General features: G+C 41.6%; 1 protein-coding gene across 3 annotated transcripts; it reads left to right on the top strand.

Moving 5' to 3' along the window:
* Positions 1–141: 141 nt before the first annotated feature.
* iqcc (IQ motif containing C) lies at positions 142–20,585 on the top strand. Of its 3 annotated transcripts, none has more exons than XM_068006658.1 (6): positions 142–207; positions 8,178–8,321; positions 12,352–12,459; positions 16,044–16,431; positions 17,008–17,129; positions 17,288–20,585. In XM_068006658.1, the coding sequence occupies exons 1-6, from the start codon at positions 148–150 to the stop codon at positions 17,327–17,329; spliced, it is 864 nt and encodes a 287-aa protein (XP_067862759.1). In that variant the 5' UTR covers positions 142–147; the 3' UTR covers positions 17,330–20,585. The 3 variants fall into 3 exon arrangements, with proteins under 3 accessions (XP_067862759.1, XP_067862760.1, XP_067862762.1); XM_068006661.1 differs by lacking the exon at positions 142–207 and adding an exon at positions 5,609–5,820; XM_068006659.1 differs by lacking the exon at positions 12,352–12,459.
* The last annotated feature ends 2,890 nt before the right edge of the window (positions 20,586–23,475 follow it).

Below are 23,475 nucleotides of genomic sequence, written 5' to 3'. Positions count from 1 at the left end.
TATGCCTTGGGAGGGGGGGGGGAACCCGCCTCCGCAATGTCGTCATTGGTCGGCGTTGGGCTTGTGATTGGTTAAAGCGCTTGTCAATAATCTCTGTTGTTCGGAGGCAGTTGGTCGTATTTAAAAATAGCGTCACTTCCGCGGAAGATGCCGTTTCATTTCAAAATGGCGGCGGAAGACTATCTGAGGAAACTGTGTATCTCGCAGGTTAGCGGTTCTCAACCACTCGCTGGCATATTTTTTTTAAATATAGTTTTTGAATGTAGAAAGCAAATCACAACTTTAACACAAGAAAATGCGCCTGAAGTTGAACAATACATATTAAAAGTTTTTTTTTTACAGTTTGTAACCATGCTAGTAACTCAACAGTGAATTGAGTGAAAGAAAATTCAAAGCATTAACAGGGAAACCTGGATCTTGTGTTGATTATAAACCTTGTTTAGTTATAATCGAAAGTATAATGAGTTTGTTGCAATTAAGTTATTGAAACACAGACCTGTCTACGATCTTTCCTGTTGGAGCAGTTGGTTTTGTTTTGATAGCATCTAGGTACTGGTTTAAAAAGATTACTAAGCCCTTCACTGCATGAGAGCTGAAGTAACGTGTGTCTCTTATTGGAATGTTTTTGGATTAGTAATTATATACAGTGGAATTTGTTTTAATAATCACGGGTTATAGTGGTGAGTCAGCTTCATTATTTAAGTCAAAAGCAAAATACTGCTGATGCTGGAGATCTGAAATAGAAACAGAAAATGCTGGAAATACTCAGCAAATCAGGCATCTGTGATGAAAGAAATGTTTCAGGTTGATGACCCAGTTCTGACGAAACGTCATTGACCTGAAATGGTAACTTTCTTTATCCACAGTTGCTGCCTGACTGGCTGAGTATTTCCAGCATTTTCTGTTTTTATTTATAATTTATGTCCTGCTTTCAAAACCATTTATAAACAATAGAACCATAGAAAAGACAGCACAGAAGGGGGCCATTTGGCCCATTCTGTCTGCGCCGGCTCAAAGAACAACCAGGTGCCCATTCTAATCCCACCTTTCAGCACCCGGTCTGTAGCCCTGCAGCTTACAGCACTTTAGGTGCAGGTCCCTGCCTCTACCACCAATTTGGGCAGCAAATTCCATACACCCACCACCCTCTGGGTTAAAAAAAAGTTTTTCCCCATGTCCCCTCTAATCCTTCTGCCAATCAGCTTAAATTTATGTCCTCTAGTTCTTGAACTCTCTGCTAGGGGAAATAGGTACTTCCAGTCTACTCTATCTAGGCCCCTCATAATTTTGTACACCTCAATCAAGTCTCCCCTCAGTCTCCTCTGCTCCAATGAAAACAACCCCAGCCTATCCAATCTCTCCTTGTAGCTGTAATTTTCAAGCCCTGGCAACATTCTTGTAAATCTTCTCTGCACTCTCTCCAGAGCAATTACGTCCTTCCTGTAATGTGGTGACCAGAACTGCGCACAATACTCCAGCTGTGGCCTTAACCAGTGTTTTATACAGTTCCATCATTACATCCCTGCACTCCAAGGTCTCCCACTTCCTCTACCCCTCTCAATATATTCCTGTTTACTGCGTATTCCCTTTTACTGTATGCCCTCCATAAGTGCATTACCTCACACTTCTCTGGGTTGAACTCCATTTGCCACTTTTCCGCCCACTCCACCAACCCATTGATATCTTCTTGGAGTCTACAGCTATCCTCTTCACTATCAACTACATAAGAACATAAGAAATAGGAGCAGGAGTAGGCCAATCAGCCCCTCAAGCCTGCTCCGCCATTCAATAAGATCATGGCTGATCTGATCCTAACCTCAAATCTAAAGAACACAAGACGTAGGAGCAGGACCCGGCCACTCTGCCCCTGGGCCCGCTCCGCCACCCACAGGGCCTTGACTGATCCGAACTCAGCTTCATGTCCAATTTCCTGCCTGCTCCCCGTAACCCCTAATTCCCTTTACTTCTAGGAAACTGTCTATTTCTGTTTTAAATTGCCAATCATGCCCTCTACATTCAAGTCCAAATCATTAATATATACCACAAACAGCAAGGGATTCAACACTAAACCCTGTGACACACCACTGGAAACGGATTTCCATTCACAAAGACATCCATCGACTTTTACTCTTTGTTTCCTGTTACTGAGCCAATTTGGATCCAATTCGCCACATTTCCCTGTATCCCATGGGCTTTTACCTTTCTGATTAGTCTGCCACGTGGGACCTTGTCAAATGCCTTACTAAAATCCATGTAGACAACATCCACTGCACTACCCTCATCAATCCTCCTTGTCACTTCCTCAAAGAATTCAATCAGATTTGTAAGGCATGACCTTCCCTAATTAAACCGTGCCTTTCCAAGTGACAGTTTATCCTATCTCTCAGTATAGATTCTAATAGTCTGTCCACCACCAAGGTAAGACTGACCGGCCTATAATTGTTTGGCCTTTCCCTCGTACCCTTTTTAAACAATGGTTCTACGTTTGCAGTCTTCCAGTCCTCCGGTACCTCCCGTGTATCTAGTGAGGATTGGAAAATGATCCTCAGAGCATCTGCTATTTCCTCCCTGGCTTCCTTCAATAGCCTAGGAAACAATCCATCCGGCCCTGTGACTTATCAACTTTCAAGGATTCCAGTCCCTCTACTACTTCCTCTCTAATTATGTTTACCTTATCCAATATTTCACACCTCTCCCGTTTAACTACTATGTCCGGATCATCCCTTTCCTTTGTGAATACGGAGACAAAATATTAATTTAAAACCCTACCCACATCCTCTGCTTCTACACACAAGTTACCCTTATCAATTCTGATAGGTCCCACCTGTTCCTTAGCTATCCTCTTGTTCTTAATGTACTGATAAAACATCTTTGGGTTTTCTTTAATCTTACTAGCTAATATTTTTTCATGCCCTCTCTTTGCTTTCCTTATTTCCTTTTTTACGTCACCCCTGTACTTTCTATACTTCTCTAGGCTTTCTGCAGTATTTAGTTTTCTGTGACAGTCATAAGCTTTCTTTTTCTGCTTTATCTTGCCCCGTATACTTCTAAACAACCAGGGGTTCTAGATTTGGCAGTGCCACCCTTTTTCTTTGAGGGGACGTGTCTGAATTGTACTCGAAGAATTTCACTTTTTAGTGCCTCCCACTGGCTTGCCACTGATTTCTTCTCAAGTAGTTGTGTCCAGTCCACTTCTGCCAAATCACCTCTTAGTTCTGTAAAATTTGCCTTCCCCCAATTTAAAATGTTTACTCCTGATTTAACTCTGTCCTTTTCCATAATAATGCTAAAACTAACTGAATTGTGGTCACTATCCCCAATATGGTCACCTACTGTCACTTCACCCACTTTCCCATCTTCATTTCCCAGGACTAAATCTAGAATTGCATCCCCTCTTGTTGGGCTTGTCACGTACTGGCTAAAAATTTCTCCTGGACACCGATCAAGAATTTTGCGCCCTCTGTCCCCCTCACACTGTTTGAATCCCAATTGATGTTAGGGTAGTTGAAGTCCCCTACTATTATTGCCCTCTTATTTTTGCACTCAGAAATTTGCCTACATATTTGTTCTTCTATCTCCCTTTCGCTATTGGGGGGGGTCTATAGTACACTCCTAGTAGTGTGACTGCCCCTTTTTTTATTTCTTAGCTCAACCCATATGGCCTCGATTGAAGATCCATTTAGCATATCATCCCTTCTCACAACTGTAATTGATTCTTTAACCAATAATGCTACCCCCCCCTCCTTTTTTTTATCACCCACTCTATTCTGCCTAAAAACTCTTTATCCAGGGATATTGAGCTGCCAATTATCCCCCTCTTTAAGCCAGGCTCCGTTATAGCAATGATATCATGCTGCCATGTGTCTATCTGTGCCCTTAGCTCATCTGCTTTGTTTGTAATACTCCTTGCATTGAAGTATATAACCTTTAACCCCGTCAAATTTCTGTGCTGAACACTATTTAACCTTTGCTTTCTTTTTACCTTTGAGTCGCTAACTACGTCACTAACTGCTTTTCTACTTCCCGTTTCCTGGTCTGAATATGTCCTATCTGTACCTGCCCTTTGGTTCCCATCCCCCTGCCATACTAGTTTAAACCCTCCCCAACAGAAATAGCAAATGCCCCCGCGAGGATATTGGTCCCGGTTCTGCTTGGGTGCAACCCGTCCAGCTTCTACAGGTCCTGCCTTTCCCAGAATCGGTCCCAATGCCTCAGGAATTTAAACCCCTCCCTCCGACACCATCTCTCAAGCCACGCATTCATCTGGTCTATTCTCCTATTTCTGCTCTCGCTAGCACGTGGCACTGGGAGTAATCCTGAGATTACCACCTTAGAGGTCCTGCTTTTTAATTTATTTCCTAACTCCCTATATTCTGCTTGCAGGACCTTATCCCTTTTTTTTATAACCGATGTCGTTGGTACCGATGTGGACCACGACCTCTGGCTGTTCACCCTCCCCCTTCAGAATGTCCTGCAGCCGCTCCGTGACACCCTTGACCGTAGCACCAGGGAGGCAACATGCCATCATGGAGTCACGTCTGCGGCCGCAGAAACGCCTATCTGTTTCCCTTACAATGAATGCCCTATCACTATTGCTCTCCCATTCTTTTTCCTCCCCTCCTGTGCAGCTGAGTCACTCGTGGTGCCACAGTCTTGGCTCTTGCTGCATTCACCTGATAAGCCATGTCCCCCAACAATATCCAAAGCGGAATATCTGTTTGAGAGGGAGATGGCCCCGGGGACTCCTGCTCTACCTGCCTGGTCCTTTTACTCTGCCTGGCGGTCAGCCGTTTCCTTTCTGCTTGCGTAATCTTTACCTGCGGTGTGACCACCTCACTGAACATGCTATCCACGATAATCTCACCATCGCGGATGCTCCAGAGTGAATCCATCCGCAGCTCCAGCTCCGAAATGCGGTTAGCCAGTAGCTGCAGCTGGACACACTTCCTGTACACATGGTCACCAGGGACACCAGTAGTGTCCATGACTTCCCACATAGCGCAGGAGGAGCATAGCACGGGTGCGAGCTCTGCTGCCATGACTTGCCTTAGATTAAACTAGTTAGTTACTCCCTTTAAGGAGTTTACTCCTTTAAATTACTCTTAATTTAGAGAATGTTAACTACACTAGGGACCTTGATTCATTAAAAAAACGCTACTTGCTATAACTAAGTTAAGTTTAGTTTTATGCTATGTTACTTAGCCCACAGTCCTAAGAAAGAAGAAAACAGAAGAGATACTCACCAAATGAGCAAACTTTTATTAATTTTGTGCCTCTCATAGGACACCCCAGAACACTTTACAGTCTATGCATTTATACTAGTTGTTATAAGGATCAATGACTGTTTGGGTGTAAGAATGAATTTTGAAGTGATTTCCTTTTTGATGTTTTAAATTTCATAGCTTGTGGAATGTTTATTAAAGGCAATTGGAACTAGATTGGAGCTTGGAATGACCATTTGTTGAAAACACTTTCTGCACATCTGGTGGACGATATCCCACCACCAACTTGTAGGATTCTTGCTGAAATTAAGATGCTGGCAAAGCTGGCCTTGAGACTTGCAACAGGATTGAGTGTCTATTGTGTGTCAAGCCTTGAGTTGTCTGAAACAAAATGGAGTGAGACTTCCTCCACTCAGTCCTTTCAGTGCCCACTCAGCTTCAAACTTCAGATTCAGACTGTATTTACAGTATAACTGCAGAGTTGGTGTAAAGTGATACGCTTTTCATTGATACAATTATAGTGTGAATAAACACAGCTTAGCTCTCCCTTCTCTGGAATCAGTTGAACGATGAAATTCTGCACTGCAAGTCATAGAAGGTACTTTTTTTTCTAATAAAAGACTTGAATTGATATAGCACCTTTTCATATCCTCTGGATTTTCCAAAGTGCTTCACAGTCAATTAATTACTTTTATGAAGTATAGTCACTGTTCTTTTGTAGGCAAATCTGGTAGCTAACTTGTGCACAGCAAGATCACATGAATAGCAATGAGATCATAGAATGGTTACGGCACAGAAGGAGGCCCTTCAGCCCTTTGTGCCTGTGCTGGATCTTTGTAAGAGCAAACCTGTTAGTCCCAATCCCCCGCTCTTTTCCCATAGCCCTGCAAATGTTTCCCTTTCAAGTATTTATCCAATTCCTTTTTGAGAGCCATGATAGAATCTGCTTCCATCACCCTTTCAGGCAGCGCATTCCAGATCATAACTACTTGCTGCGTAAAAAAGTTTTTCCTCATGTCGCCTTTGGTTCTTTTGCTAATCACCTTAAATCTGTATCCTCTGGTTCTCAATCCTTCTGCTAATGGGAACTGTTTCTCTTCATTTACTTTATCTAAACCCTTCATGATTTTGAACACTTCTATCAAATCTTCTCTCAACCTTCTCTGCTCTAAGGAGAAAAACCCCAGCTTCTCCAATCTATCCACATAACTGAAGTCCCCTATCCCAGGAACCATTCTAGTAAATCTTTTCTGCACCCTCTCTAAGGCCCTCTCATCCTTCCTAAAGTGCGGTGCCCAGAATTGGATACAATACTGTAGTTGTGACCGAACCAGTGTTTTACAAAGGTTCAACATAACTTCTTTGCTTTTGTATTCAATGCCTCTATTTATAAAGCCAAGAATCCTGTATGTTTTTTTAACCACTTTCTCAAACTGTCCTGCCACCTTCAAAGGTTTGTGCACATATACCCCCAGGTCCCTCTGTTCCTGCACCCTCTTTAGAATTGTACCATTTAGTTTATATTGCCTCTCCTCATTCTTCCTGCCAAAATGTATCACTTCGCACTTCTCTGCGATAAATTTCGTCTGCCATGTGTCCGCCCATTCCACCAGCCTGTCTATGTCCTCTTGAAGTCTATTACTATCCTCCTCACTGGTTACTACACTTCCAAGTTATGTGTCATCTGCAAATTTTGAAATTGTGCCCTGTACATCTAAGTCATATATATAAATATAAAAAGCAGTGGTCCTAGTACCAATCCGTGGGCAACACCACTGTACCTCCCTCCAGTCCAAAAAATAACTTCACCACTACTCTGTTTCCTATTACTCAACCAATTTTGTATTCATGCTGCCACTGCCCCTTTTTATTCCTTGGGCTTCAATTTTTCTGACAAGCCTATTCTGCGGCACTTTATCAAATGTCTTCTGAAAGTCCATATACACAATGTCAACCACATTGCCCTCATCAACCCTCTCTGTTACCTCATCAAAAAACTCAATCAACTTAGTTAAACACGATGAATGACTGGTTAACCTGTAATGGTTGAAGGATGAATGTTGTCCAGAACAGTGGGCGAATTCCCTCCTCTTCTTTGGAAAAAGTATAGTGGGATTTTTCATGTGCACTTGAACGGGCAAGACTGCACCTCTGATAATGCAACAGTACTGAAGTATCAAGCCTAGACTTGTGTGCTTAAGCCCAGGAGTGTAGCTTGAACCTATAACCCGCAAGCTTCTGACTGAGGTGAGAGTGCTATCCCTTAGCTAAGCTGACACTTCCATGTTTTTATTCAATACTGTTTTTAACATTGTTTTTCTGAAAAATAAGAACTGAATCACTAGTGCAGTGTCCCAGTGCACAAACAGTTTGCATGTTACTATTGAAAGGAAGAATAACCAAATCTATCATTGCAACTGAATTTCATTGTATATCTATTAACTTTTAGCCCTTCTGCATGATTGCACACAGTCCTTCAAATTTTTACCTTGATTGCTGTCAATACTGACATTTAAACAAAAATATTTTAATTGGGGCACTGACAATGAGTCATCTTTTTGAAAGTGTATAATAGCTTAGAGGCTACTTGCTTGAAAAGTGAAAATTTTGTGTTCTCATTTTTCATAGTCTATTTATTGAATTAATATCAAAATGTCAGTTAATCACCTCTCTTGGATGATGTGGTATGAAATATTAGTTAGCAAAGATGAATGTTATTTTAAATGTAACAAACAATGGTAGTCTTGCTGTCTTCTTTGACGCGCACTGCATAGAATTGGTGTTGGTGAATGGTAGCTAATGCCCAATATCGGAGTGCCTAGTTTTGTACCCATATTGTAAGCCGGTTTAGTGGCTGGGGGTTTTGTTTACTTTAGCAATACTGCATGACGTGTAATTGTCTCTGCTATGTACATTTATTTTTTAACCATTTCCTTCCCCCCCCCCTTTTTGTAGGCTTATGTTAGAGGTTATTTGGTGAGAAAAAAGTTCCAAAGTTTGCATCAAGACTATGAAAGTATTGTAAAAGAAATCGAGGGAGACATGGACTTGTTGGAATGGGATGGCAAGGAGTTACCTAGGCCCAAATTTAGGAACCAGGTATGTTTACTAGACAGCAGTGTGTGTGTTTATTACTATAATATATGATTTCTTGGTAAAGCTACCTTTTGGAGCACATACATTTAGATCAAAGTATCGATCAGAACAATGAGTCACAGCATTCTGGTAATAATCTTTGGCACACCTAAATAGCTGTCTGTCATGCTGTTTAATGCAAAATATTATTAAGAACTTTTTTTAAGAAACAAAAGCAGTCATTTGCAATGTCCAGGAAAAACTCTCCAAAAATGCAAAATACCGGAGCCACAGCCTTTCCACAAACTAATCCTAATCCCTAATCTGAATAGCAATTAACCTTTGAATGAAGTCACTCAGTGTTTTCTTAATATCAGTTAGTCTTTGTAGCATTAAATGGGCACAGATCTTCAGTTTAACAGCAAAATAATGCATACATAGAATTAGGTAGAACTTACAATACATCTATACCCCAGCAGCCATATGGAAGAAATGTAAAACATAAACTTCAAAGAACCTGTGTTTTTGGGGAGATCTCTTAGAAACCCTTTCCAAATTCTATTTTCCTGTTCCTCACCTGCCCCACCACAGTAGTACCACAGCTCAGGACTACCCTCCCAGTGCTCCTAAACCACATGATCATCTCCTTTCCCATGCTACTACATGCAAGGCACCTACCTTTAGCCTAGTACATTTTTCTGTGTAATGTTTTTTAATAAAGAGATAAAAATTGAGTACTTAAGTAAAGGAACGTGTAATAAACTTGGACCAAATTGGGGAATCAGTTTTTCCTCCCTTTCTCTCTTTCCCCCCCCCCCCCCCCTGACAAAAAACAAGTCTAAAAATCCTAGAATACCATGCGATGTACACAATTTGACTTATTCAGGAAATATAAATCAGTGCTGTTGATGTATTGTGTTACATGTAATAACATCTCTGTTTTAAAACATCACAACTTCAACTCGCTGTAAGCAGTGTCCTGAGAAATCCTATTAATGGTACTATGGCCTGTCATGCCACATATCGAGCGTCACATTTCTTGGTTAGCTTGACTTTCATTTTCCAAAAAGAGCAGCAAATCAGAACTCTGTGCTATAAAGCTCGAAGAAAATGTGCCTGTTTAAAACATAATTGCTTCTCCTCTTGCTCCAACTTTCTCACTTCCTACCCTGCCTCTTACTGGACCAGCAGGGATAGACCATGGATTGGTGGGGTGAGAACAGGAGAAGTGAATAGAGAGAGTGGTGTAAAGAAAGAACTTGCATTTATATGGCACCTTTCATATACTTGGGACATACCAAATCCTAGCTAATGAATTATTTTTGAGTATAGCCAAATATGTAGGCATAAGTGCACATCAGAAACTCACGAGATAAATGACTAGTTGTCTTTTTTTGTGCATGTGCGTGTGTACGCGTATTTCAGTGCAATACTGAGGGATCGCTGCACACGAATGGTGCTGTCCTTCCCGTCAGACCTTAAATCAGGACACTGTCTGCACTCTCTGGGTGTAAAATATCCCATAGCACTTTTCAAATGAGCAGGTGATTTCTCCCGCTATCCTGGCCAACACTTATCCCATAACCAACATCACGCTCTTTCTGCTCATTTATCTCGTTGCTGTTTGTCGGATTGGCTGTGCGCAAATTGGCTGTTACATTCCTTGCATTACAATAATGACTGTACTTAAAAAGTAATTAATTGGCTGTAACTTGTTTTGGGACATCCTGAGGTTGTGAAAGGTGCTATATAAATGCACATTTTTTCCCCTCTTCTTAATGGCTTTCTGACTCCTAACATAGCTAGAAAAGATCTTGCGAGTGCTACCACAGCTATCCACTATAGTCTTGTCCAGTGACCTTTTTGGCTGCTCTAATAGCAGCTTTTGTTTTTTTTAGCTGACATCCCTGTTCTCCTGGGAACAATTTTCTTTTAAGTCTGTAAAAGTATTTTTGCTTGAATCTGATCTATCCTTGCACATAACCAGTTAACCAATTTGTTTTTTTTTCAACTCTTAAGGACATATATAGCTTCCTTCTGCATCAGGATCCTTTTAAAGGTATTCCATTTTACATCTGTAGGGATGCCCAATTGACCTCATTCAAGTCATCTGCCATCTTTGCTAAGCGAACCCTCTTGAAATCTGTTCCCTATAGTGTATTCTATCTGCTGATTACACCTTGAAATTCCTCTTCTACAGTCATGATGCTGTTTCTATTAAAATTACTATTTCCTTTCCTATTTTCCCTAGCCTCTTTAAACATGTTAACCTAATATATTTAGCTCCTAACCTTGTCTGGATTACAAGCCTTTGTAATTGCTAGCACATCATAGCCTTGGATTCGTGCTTCAAGTTCTCCATTTTACTTGTAATATTCCCACCTTTTTTGGTTGACTGTTTTCCCCCTTAGATTTCCCACTTGCTGGTTCTCTTGCCACTGCTAAGCTACCATTTTTGCTTCACTCCTGAAGAATGACCCAACTCCACTACCCCTACTTTTCACTCCTTTTCTCCCCTGCCCCACATACTATCTATATTAAGAAATTGACTTGCTCTTCCCCCTACCACAATAATTTTAAACCTCCCACTGCTCTGTTTATCCTCTTTGGTACCAAAATAAGGTTTGTAACTTAATAGACGTTTAATCATGGTTATTGATGAAATATGTTTTTTTTTAAAGTTACCTATGAAATTGTCTTGAGTTTTTGTGTATCTTTTAACATTTTTATTCAAGCCTGGGGATGGACTTGACACCCTTCCTAAAGCTATTGCTGTCATCTGAAGAGAGGTAACTATGCCTATGCCTGTAATTCCCAGGATGCTGCAGTATATGTGCAATGTGAAGAATGTCCCATTGTTTTCAATTCAAGAGCTTGGTATGTCTTTTGTCAGGCTGTGAGTAATTGAGTTTGTTTCTCCAAATTTTTTCAAAACCAGCTGGAGGATGAATGTTAGAACCTTTTTTGAGGTAAAGTTTTTGAGGGTTAAACTGGATAACCCCCAAAAACGGGCACTGCGATCGTGGTACATGATGAACCCGCGTCGTAACATTCGTGCTGCTTGGTATTTTAAATGATTGCTGTATGCAACCAGCCCTACCTGCGCTGTTGATTGGCTGCATGCATCAGCAGGGGGCCCTGATATCGCGAGTGGCTCGTGCTTTTTAAAGGCACTCTTAAAGGAGAGGTGCATGGTGGCTGCAAGAAGTGTTGGGAGTCATTTCAAAACTGGTACTTCGAGGAATGGCTGAACATGCAAGAAAGCGTGCACCAAGGTTTTATGATAATGCACTGGAGGTCTTGGTGCAAGAGGTGGAGAGAAGGAGGGGCATCCTGCATCTGCAGGGGGGCAAGAGGCCCTCCAGACATATGCTCAGGAGGCTATGGGAGGAAGTAGCTGAGGAGGTAAATGCCAGGAGCATAGCTCCAAGAACATGGATGCAATGCAGGAAGAAGTTCAGTAATTAACACGAGTTGTCAAGGTGAGCGAGTTCAGGTTTCAAGTGGTATATCATACCACTTGCTTCATCCACTGCTCAATGCACTACGTCCACCTACCAACAATCTCTTTCAATTAGTACTCAACCGTTCAAATTGTATGCTTTATCTCACTCTCGCACATACCACTGCAAGCCTCAGACCGACACCTCACAGTTGACACACGCTGGCGGCTATTCTACCATGGCAGCCACATCACCCAAACATCTTGCAGGACTGACACACTTCCCTCTTTCTCGCAGGAGAAGGTGGTGCATAACAAGAGGCAGCAAGAAAGAACAGGAGGAGGACAAGCGTGCCTACATGTCTTAATTCCCATGGAGGAGACACTGCTGGCCATCATTGGAAGAGCTATTGCTGAGGCCGTGGCCACTAGCAGTGCCGGAGGGATTGATGATGAAAGTCTGTGCATACCTAATCCTCCTTCTCTCTTCCCACTTCTCCCTCATCCCACAATCTTTTCTGACTCACACGTTGCTGATGGTGTAAGCACGCACGCACTTACTTTTTCCTCTCCCCTCACCACAACTCAACCCGTGTCCCTTTGTCATTTAAGATACCCAAGAAGTGGAACCTTCCAAGGCAGAGGAAGAAGACAGTAAGGAATGAAGAGACACCGTCACTTGATCTTTCACTTGCAGCCAGCAGCTCAGAGACTGACACTGTGAGTACTTTAGAGGCTAAGATAGAAGAGGGATCTGCATGTGATGAGACACTGGGCACCAATGCGCAGGGGACAGGGGGAAAGGATACAGCAGGTGCCAGCTCGCCGGTGAACGAAGTTGCACAATAGTTTTGCTGCATAGGATTCAGACAGTGACGTCGATGGGCCAGGTGACAGAAGAAGGCTGATGGACATACGTAACCAAATGCTTGGTGCACCAGAAAGCCTGCGCACAATGTCAAGAAGCATGCAGGAGTCCAGCTTCAACTTGGCACAGGGCTTTGCGCAGAGCTTGGAGCCCATCCTTTCCCACATGGAGCGGGTGGTCAACTCCATCAGCACACCTGTGGAACCCATCATGATACAGCGCCTGATGACTGATGTCACAGCTTCCATTGCAGCACAAGCATCTTCCATTAGAGGTCTAACTGCTGCTTTGGGAGCTCAGCTGTTGCCTCGGAAGCTCAGACTGCTGCTATTGTGGCTCTGGTTACCACTGTTGAAAGGGCCTTCCAGGGCATCACAACAGTCAAGCAATCTGTTCTCCAACAGATCACCAAGGTTGCTGAGGCGCTGCCCCTGGAGAGTGGCAGTGGCGCCATAGAAGACGAACCTGCATTCCTGCTCCCACCCACGCTACTTCGCCAGTGCCCTTGCTGTTGCCTGTCAGCCTGCCAGTCCAGACTGCTGCAGCCCAAGCTGAGATGGTGCAGTCTGAAGCCAGGCCCTCTCAGCCCAGAGCTGCTCAAGGTCATCCCCCAAGGCCATCTGCAGTCTCTTCAATTGAAGGTCAACAGCCTTCCACCACCCATGCTCCAGCCTTTGGCGTTGCACCTCGTAGGAACACTAGGAAAGGTAAAGACACATGAAAGACAGGCACTAAGAGAATGCACAGGGGTGAATAGTCTCATTTTGTTTGCGTAATTTCATAATTTGATCCATAAATGTGCATTTGAATTTGCATTTGGTGGTGGTTTTTATTTCTGCGATAAGCTGAGGGAGGAACAAATGTGTAATCATAAGGAGGATGATTTGATGGTGATGTGAAAGAGGAAATATAAGGTGTCATTGAGGTTACTGGTATTGCTCACTAATAATCTGATCGCAGAGCCTAGGTAGAAAGGGCCTCCCTTCGTTATAGCCTCCCTTCCTCTTCTCCACTTCCTGCTGCACTTTCTCCTCTGCCTCTTGCTCAGGTTCTCGCCTGATAGGCGGTGGCAAGGGCTGTCCCCTCACAATGACTAGGTTGTACAGCATGCAACATACAGCAACAAATCTTGATACCTGCTCAGCTGAGTACTGCATAGCTCCTCCAGAGCGGTCCAGGCAGCGGAAGCGTTGTTTGAGGATGCTGATGGTGTGCTTTATGATGTGGCAGCTTGGCTCTAATAGGCCAGCTGTGTGTGAGAGTTCCTGACCAGAGTCATGATCCATTTCATGAGGGAATAACCCTTGTTGTCCAGTAGCCAGCCTTTGACTTGCCGTGCTGGTTGAAATACAGGTGGAACAGAGGACTGCCGCAGGACGCAGGAATCATAAGTGCTGCCAGAATAGTGGGCACTCACCTGCATGATGCGCTGCTTGTGGTCGCACATCAGCTGCATATTGAGGGAGTGGAATCCCTTTCTGTTCATGAATGTGGCTGAGTTCAGATGAGCAGTATGCATACAGTCATTGGCACCTCACTCCATGGGGAAGCCTGCAATGCAAGCACAATCTTGTGCTCGCTCCTCCTGCATGTCTCTGGCAAGAGGGAATGAGATGAATCTGTTTCTCATTGCATAGAGAGCCTCTGTTACCTCCCTTATACTGCAGTGCACTGCAAACTGCGAGATGTTGCTTATATTGCCAGCAGCAGCCTGAAAGGAGCCAGAGCCACGGTCACCTTGACAGCCACAGGCAATGCTGTCCTTGCGCTGCTTTGAGGCTGCAGTTGTGGCTACAGCAGTTGACAAATTTCAGTCACGACCTCTTTCGTGAACCGCAGACGTCTGATGCACTGGCCATCGCTGAAGTTGAGGTAAGAGAATTGCTCCCTGAAGACCCTCTGCAGATTATGGCCTCCTGAGTGCCCTGCTCCTCCTCCTCCCTCTTCTAGCAGCTTGTCCTGCTCTACATGGCCACTCTTCATTCTCCCAATCATTTTCAATTCCCGGGGAAAGCCCTACCAGGCCACCCATGCCTGGAAGCAACTTTTTTCTGAACCATATTTTAAATGCCACTAAAAGTCCTGCAAGACCAGTCAGACCGCTCTCCATAGAATATTGAAACTTCAGCTAAGTATGGGAAACTTCCAGAAACACATACAATGGCACCAGCAGCCAGAAGGAATAACCCAGCATTTAACCTGTAACTACTTCATGATCCCTTTAAATAGTTGGTGGGGGATCCTTCATGCTGTTAAAGTCTTGTTCCGCTGAGCGAGGTTAAGACAGGGCGTTTGCTGGAGTGTAGACATTCCAAAATTTCACTGGTTGCTTCAAATCAGCATTGCACACTGATTCGCGTTATCGTCTCCCTAATCTCCATACTACCGGCAGTCATTAGGTGTGCGTGCACAAACCCCTTTACCAAGATGGCGTCCTGCAACTTCCCATCAGATGTATGTGCATACATCTCGCCATTTTCGGGAGTTGGGTATTCGCGTAGCGCCTATAAAACAGGCGCTAAACGGTCTAACTTCACCCCATTACTGTCAAACTAAATGTTTTTTTCTACTCCAGAGACTGATTATGAAGGCAAATCAAGAGTGATGATTCTAGCAACTCTTGCTTTATACAGAATTTGAAAACCATGATTATTCCTAATTTATGTAGGTGTGGTATCTTCATTATTTAACTCCATTGTCTGAAGTAAACAATTTTCTGGGAACCAATCAAAAACATTTGCATTACTTCTTCTGGGCAGAATTCATGCAAACTTCTCTTCAAATTCTTTCATTGTTCACCATTCCTCCCCAAACCCTTGAAACAGCATAACCTCTGACTGAATATGAGCAATGTCTCTTCCTTGGAGAATCTGGAAAGAAGTATCAACGGTTAAGAATGTTAACAGCCTATGATTGCAAAGACAGTTCTGATGAGTGGAGTGGGACTCTGGGTGTTCCAGGCATCGTGAAACTGTGTAGGGATGGGCTAATATCTGATGGGCTAATATCTGTTATGCTGGGTGGATGCTGTAACAAATACATTAACTGGATACCCATTTGTAAAACTGAGGTGAAGTGGAAATTGATAGTTTTCCATCAAAAATGTCAATATAGTAGAGCAATGGATAAAATAAATCTTTGTGCATTTGTTGAGTTGGGAGAAACTGATGCTGGATCCAGAACCTAGAAATGTAGATTTGGTAGAGCAGCAGTCTTTTATCGAATGCTAGCAATATTGATACTCCCATGTGCAATGACCATTGCAGTCACTTCTATATATGAAATGAGTTTGATGTCTTCAACATGTATCATATTTGCTGCCTAAACTAGATCTCTAAGGATTGTTACATTAAGAAGTAGCAACTTCCAAGCTTATTTTGCTACGGATCTTCATCCGGGAATTTGATCTGATTGGATTTGTTTTCTTCTTTGACAGAATGCAAAAATAAACGGTGTGAACAATGTAACTAAAAGGAAAATATCTGAATCACTTTGTCCTGAAGGTGAAAAAAATGAAATTTGTCCACTATTTGAGGTTGATGAACCAGAAAAAGATTATTGTGAAACCAGGACACACTCCACGACAAAAAATATCCCATCATTGCCTGAGCACCTGGAAGTTCCTAGCACTCTGATTGCAGTTCCCAGTTCACGTGATCAGGCACCAGATAAAATTGAAGCTGTGATTCAACCTTTAGGAACAGAAAAAGCGTCCTCTGCAAGTGATGGGAGGAAGGACTCTGATAACACAATGAACTTTACTGATGTAACATCAGTGTGGAATAGTACAGTACTGGAGGTTTCATCCAATGTCATCAGTGCAGGTAAAATGCAGGATACAGTGAGGGGAGGACTGGTGTGTTAAAGGGGAAACTAAACTTGAATTTTAAAAACAAATTTTATAATGCCCTTTTGGTCATAAAATGTTTTGAAATATTAAGTTTTTGCACCAATGTTGCATATACCTGGAATAGGCTTTTGGGTTTGGTAATGTAGGCAAAAACATTCCATTCATAGGGAAGTTAGATGCTGTGATGGGGGACAATGGGTTTCTATAGAGATGAGTTAGATGGATAGAATGTTTCCCCTCTCTTCCACTTCTTTTTGAGAGTGTTATTAATTTAATCTGATTAATTGCCCCTGGGATGTGGACTATTAGAAAACAATTTTGACTTACGTGTCTTATCACAGATCCAGCTGTACTTTTCTTGGTTTAAAAAAAAAATTAGTACATGTTTTTTCTTAAAATGGGGGAGTACTTTGAACAAAACTTTTCCTCTCAAATTTGCTTTCCTTTTTAACACACTAAAAATTGTTGGTTTGTGAATTGTAATTTAGTATTATAAGAACTAGCTAGTGAAAAGCTGGATGTTCAGGAGTGTTGATTTTTGAATTTACAGAACCATTGTGTAAGTTACAAAAGAAAGAGATGCCAACAACGCTGGAAGGGCTACAGAAGTACAGAAGTAGCCTTGCTATGGAACTCTTGTGGCTGCAACAAGCTATTGCTAGTCGCAAAAATGTAAGTAATAAATTGCTGTGTGTCTGGGAGAGTGCATCTAATCAATAAGCTGAGTGTCTGAAATAGCCTGTCCTCATTCCTACAAACCTATAAACAATGAAACTATTTAAGTATGTGTAATTTTACTCACTCACTGTGGTGGTCTTTTACTTTAACAGTATTTGATACTGAAACAACGATTGGGAACTCCAGAACGATGATGTGGTTTCAGAATTGGCAGCACTATGTGAACCATAAGAAGCAGATCTGAACAAAGGTTCTTCTTGGTGTTAGTTGGTAATGAACTGCATGCAACGGTAGTGATATTACAGATCAATTCTGAATGGGCCGATTGCAATGGAGCGGAACTTGATGGAAACCTTTCCTAGAAAACGTGATGTTAAAAGAATATTAATGACATTAACTTAATACATTCCTTGAAGCAGTACTCCAGGGTAAGGACTCCTAGTCTTATTTTGTATACATCAAAAATAATAATCTTTTCAAATTAAACATGCCACTTTATTTACTTGTGGCTGAGCTCCTGGTCATTGGACCAGAGCACCTTTCACTGATCTTAGCATCCAGCCAAGATGCTGCTAACCAGCCCCATCACTCATCAATTTGTCTGGATGTGTCTTAGCTGCCATGGTCTACTGTGGAGAAGAAATACCTGCTTGCTCGATTGAGTTATTTCCTCTGTTCTCCTAGGAGCTTTTATCTTGCCCTAACAAGGTGTGGTGTTTCAGGGTTAATGTTACAAAAGAAACTAATTTAGGTCGGGGGGGGGGGGGGGGTTGTGCTAAAGAAGAGAAGCTAATTTGGCCCAGGATTCCTTTTGCAAGTTCCTGATTGCATTCTGATCAGGACGTGAACAGAACAGAAGCCACGTAGCTCCCTACGAGGATAGCAAAATTAAACTCCTATTGTGCTTAAATCTCCACATTTTAAAGAAAAAAAAAGTGAGCCTAATCCTGCAATAGACTTTCCTTGACTATTCCTTAAACAATGACCGTGAATTAAAATATATACTTCTGTGACATTTTGGCCCAGAAATTGCTCTGAATGCGAACCAACAGTGCCCACCGCTCCTTCGATTTGAAGTCACCCAATAAGTTACTGCGGTCTTTTTGGTGGCAGCCCACTTCAAATATGAGTTCAAAAAACTGTAGCATTCTTTCCCGGGCTATGTGAGCGGGGATAGGATCGCTGTGTCACCTCCACCAATCAGCTTGAAGCAAGCCACGCTGTGAGAACTAGGAAGTGAATCTCATTCACAAACCGCAGAGTAAGAATCAGAACTTGTCAGATAAGATTAGTAAATGTACTATAAAATCAGATGGAGAAAGCAAAATAAAGAGAGGGTAAGATTAAAAGACTGAGATAAAAGCGACAGAAAGAAAAAGTAAAAAAAAAATTTTAAACTTTTTAATTAAAACATTTCTTTTAATGTTCAAAAACTATTAAAATCAGGAGTAATGAGACTCCGCAATTTTAAACGTTAATTTCCAGTGCCAGAGAGGTTGTTTGGCAGTCATTAATGCATACCATGCTGTTGAAAGTTAGTTTCGACCTGATATAACTTGGCTACCTTTTTTTCTGGTGAGATTAGTTAGTTTCCAGCTAGGCATTGATTCCTGCCTGGTTACGTTGGTCCGTTGATTCCTGCTTGCGATATCGCTTTAACGTGAAGCTGTCAGATCAGCAGGGAATCAGGAAGAGTAAATTCCAGATTTTCGCGCTTGTGCATGTGCGGTGGCCGGAACTTGCTCTTCAATTTGTCCATTAATAACAGTGAGCGCTGTTAGGCCCACCGTTATTTTACGTGCAATTTCCGGCCTAATGTATTTAGTTCTTTTAGAATACTGTCTAATGGTTTCTGATGTTGCTGTTATGTGAAGTTGAAAATCTGCTGTAAACCTGTAATATTACAGAAGTGTTTTTTCTTTGTGTTGTGCACTTACTATCCATTAGGAAAATTCATAAAATAAGTTTATCTTTGCACAAAATTTAAAGTGGTTCTCTTTTCTCTTTCATCACACCCCTCAACTGGGCTATTTGTAAAGTATACCAAAAACTTCCTTCTTCAGACCTTAAATACAGCTCTTTTAAATTTTTTTTAAAAAACTATAGACCTGGATAACAGTATTTTGTTGGAGTTTAAACATGGAATCTAATTCACAGTCCTCAAACTTTGGTTGCTGTTGGTAATCTAGTTGATAAGTCATGTTTGATTAAAATTTTAGTTGCAATTCCAGTAGGTCCATCACATTATTTCACCTCATACCATTGCATCAACACCAGTGATCTTATTAAGCTTGTTTGTACATCCCACAAATATTTTACATAAGTATTTGTGGAGAATAAATGCAGGTGGGTGCAAGATACACATGTGCATCTCAATCTTTCAACCAATCAAATGACCCAGCCTGCTATGGGAGTCTGTACTTAAGACCACACAGAAAAAGTCTTGTTGTCAAGCTTTTTTTCAGTAATATTTATTCATATTGATCATCTTCATTCTTTTTAGATTTGGCAAATAGCACAGGAGAAGGCAGAAATCTGTCCCAAAGTACTTCACTGAAATTAGCTTATCAAGCATTTCAGTAACCAGTATCACAGGACAAATTCAAACATGTATTGTGACTTTTTATATCTGGATTGGTGTTGTGACTGCAGGTTCATCTTTAGGATCACAATACTGTATTTTTAATTCATCATTGTTTTGCTTCATTTTATACTGTGGAAAGATGGCTGCAATTTTTTTTAATGTTATGATCACATATATAGATAATTCCTTTTACTGTTCAAAATTGGTAGCAGTTAGGTGTGGTAAAACAACCCCACGCTTCAGTGGATAAATGCATTGCATGATGGACTACTTAGCTATATGGACAAGGGAAGGCCCAGCTTCAATCTCTGCTCAGTGTGAAGTTGGCACATCCCAACTTGGTGGCAGTCAGGGTGCTACAATTGATTTAGCATCCCTGTGCTTGGAGATTTGGGGGTGGGGGGAGAAAACGTGAGATTGGGGAAAAGCTGCAGGGCAAATGGCCAGGGTTGGCATTCTTGATCATTGCCCAGTGGGCATTGGGTGAGGACTGGTGGCTCTTGCTATCCATGAAAAATTATTTGGGCAAGGAGCTAGAAGACTGCATGAGCCAGAGTTAAACATCTGGGTGAATTTTAGTATCTGCAAAGTGGAAGATTTCTATTCTGGGGAGTGGAACATTTTTTCCACTCTTGTCGCCCAGTTGAATTGAATATTCCCAGGTCAGATATAGCATAACAGTCAGAGTAAAGTTCCCTTTATTCCAATCTTACCCCTATGATCGCTTCCTCCATGAGAAATTCTTACGGTGTCTTGAGTGATAAGGAAGTTATCCACCAGAGGGCAGTATAACTATCTTGTTTAGGTTTGTCAGCTTCAATTATGTTCTGATTATTTCCAATAAATTAACTACTATATAAATACAAGTTCTTAATGTCATTTTTTTTGAGTATTTGTGAAAATTCAACCTAACAATTTTTTAAAAATTGCAGGTGGAGGAGGGAATTTTAAAATCTCACATTTAGGAGCAGTGTCTATTGCTGGAAGTTTCCTTGGGCATTTTCCCGATTGCCTGCAGTAACGTTGGGGGAAACTCCATTTACGTGTCTATCTGAGGTTTCCATCAAAATAACAGCAATCAGGAGAAGCCTGAAGAAATTCCTGGCAAGGATTTATAATATCTTCTTGGCCTTTGATCCCACTACAGGAGGATGTTATGATCAGAAGCTATTTCCACAGCTAGTCTTAAACATGGAGAAGATGACTTCCATTGGGACCCAAGTCACCATATGGAATCATGCAAGAGGGGGAGGTGATGTGAAGGTGGTCTCAACTTCATTCATTTAGGACCAGTATTATTTTTGAGGTTAGCTACTGAAATACATTGTTTCTTGGCCTTTGTTCCCAATACCCACATTTGGCCCATTAAGTTGATGCTGTTGTTTTTTCTCCATGAGCCAACTAGTCTAATCCTACTCACTTCCTATACTGTTTTAATGTTCTTTTCAAACTCCCAACTGCCTAGGCGTTAGCCTTCCATTTGCCATGATACTTCTCCAGCCATCGATTTGTTCAACCACTCCCTCACCTCAGCCTTTGATGCCCTTGTTCCCAAGCAAAACTCTTACTCTCCCACCCTGGTTATTCCCCTGGCATGGTATTGCCCCCATCTTCACTTCCCCAAGTCCAAGGAGTACAGACTTGGGAGCCTATCTGGAGCACAACTGGTTTAGCCATCGATCAGTTGATCTGACAGGACCACATCATGTGTTATCAGGCCTCACTCTGCTCTACCAAATCCACCCACTAATTCAGGATCACCCTGGAGATAACCCCTGGGTCATTTTCTCAATTATATAATTTTGGGTATGATTTTGATAATGATGTTGCTATATCACGTTTCAAAGCACTTCATGTAATTTTTTTAAGTTCAGCTGTGATGTCAAATTGGCTCAGTTGGTAGCAGTTTCACCTGAATTTTGACGGTTATAGGTTTGAGCACTGCACTGCATTGGGAGGTGCTGTCTTATGGGTCAGATATTAGACTGTGGTCCTGCCTGCCATTCTCGGGTGGATGTAAAAGATTCCACGTTGCAGTACTATTTTTAGTGGTGTAGGGAGTTCTGGTATTTGGCCAACATTTCTCTTGTAAGAAAAACATATTAATTGATTTGGTTCATTTGCAACTTATAGGATCTTGCTATGTGCAATTTGGCTGCCATGCTTGCCTACAAAACAATGGTGACTGTACTTCGAAAGTAATAATTGGTTGTAAAATGCTGTAGGATGGCCTGAGAATGTGAAAAGTGCTATATAAATTTAAGTTTGGTCTTTGCAGTGATATGTTATATCCAGTACCTTGATGACTTGAGTTTTGAATATGAATTTATGTATTTACATTTCAGCACACAACAGTATGTAATGTTTAAAAGCTAACAACAGTGTTGATATTCTTGCTGTCTCCCAATACTCTTGGTTTCACAGCAAAAGGCCATTTCCATTAGAGACCTACGGTCTGAAATAACCTTATAGGTATCATGTATGAGATGGTCAGGGCTAACAACTACCACCATGTTGAACACTGGAGACCCACGGAGTTGCTCACCATGCGTTTGTGTCTATTCTGAAAGGCAGAAAACACTGCCTTGTCAGACTATATTGTTTGTGCTCAAAGTAGTAGTTGAATTCATTTACAAGAATTATAATTGCTAAGAAGCAAAATCATGCAGCAAACAAACAGCAATAGAGTACTCAACTTGCAGTATTTTAAATTGTCCTGCAAATAAATCCAAAATCTTAGTATCCATTTCTGAATCTTTTAACTGAGCCTTTGATGAATACAATATGGGCAGTTTAACTCATTGAGCCCCTACCACTGCTGCAAAATACGAACTGGCAAGTGAACAAAGAACTGAAGATACAGGGAAACCAGAACCACTTATGCCATTCCAAAGGTAGGGTTCAACATCCCAGATCAAAGAAGTTCCTTCCCAGCAGGCATGCAATGATCAATTTTCTCATTCAGATAGATAGACTGTGAACAGCAGGCTTCCGGCCTTTCTTTGAAGTGGAGGCAGGTGTCTTTAAAGAATCACCAGATTATTTCTCAACAGCCTGTTAATCAAACTGTTAATTATTTCTGCCACTCGAGTGCACAAGATGTGAACAGCAAAGATAAAGTTCCATCTTCTTGCACACTTGTAAACTTGCATACATTGGCATTTCAAAAATGTACGGTACTAGCCAAACAAACTTCATATTAATTTTTGAACACAGTCCTACCAACAAATTTAAACCCCTTTCCCTTGAAACTAATAGCTATCTCTACAAAGTATTCACAAGCTGCCTTTCTCCCTCAAACATTAAAGCTCTTAAGTATGCAACTAACTGAAGTCCATATTAAATTTTTTACATATGTTGGTCCATCTAAAGTTTGATATGAAAAAGCTGTAATAGAGATTTTGCATGATTGAATTCTGGTTCTGTTTACTGGCATACATCAGAAAGGAAATCCATTTTATACAGGAGACATTCAGCGTTCCAGAGATAAGGCTGATTTTCTTAAAATTTTCACTTGCAAAATGCTTATTCTCTAGGTTCAAAGCACAGGAAAAAGGGGCAGAGACCAGTAGTATCAGTTCTCTACTCCCTTTTACATTACTCTGGAATTTACAAGGCTTCCCCCAAGGGGCAATGGCATGACTACACCTGTTTAAGCTAACTGTAGTCATTTAAATGTGGTGAGGCAGATGTTCCCAGCTCTCACACACCTTATTTTCTTATTCATTCATGGGTGCGCCACCCATTTTGAAGGGC

This window comes from Heptranchias perlo, chromosome 26 (genome assembly GCF_035084215.1).
Source record: "Heptranchias perlo isolate sHepPer1 chromosome 26, sHepPer1.hap1, whole genome shotgun sequence".
Lineage (NCBI taxonomy): Eukaryota > Metazoa > Chordata > Chondrichthyes > Hexanchiformes > Hexanchidae > Heptranchias > Heptranchias perlo.
Note: the sequence above shows the minus strand (reverse complement) of the source record. Positions and strands in the feature narration are given on the sequence as shown.

Bases quoted from the DNA above. Each gene is read 5' to 3' on its own strand.
- iqcc (XM_068006658.1), top strand. From the start codon at position 148: ATGCCGTTTCATTTCAAAATGGCGGCGGAAGACTATCTGAGGAAACTG. The intron at 8,322-12,351 runs GTATGTTTACTA...TTGTCATTTAAG, and splicing joins GGCCCAAATTTAGGAACCAG to ATACCCAAGAAGTGGAACCT. The intron at 12,460-16,043 runs GTGAGTACTTTA...CTTCTTTGACAG, and splicing joins GCAGCTCAGAGACTGACACT to AATGCAAAAATAAACGGTGT.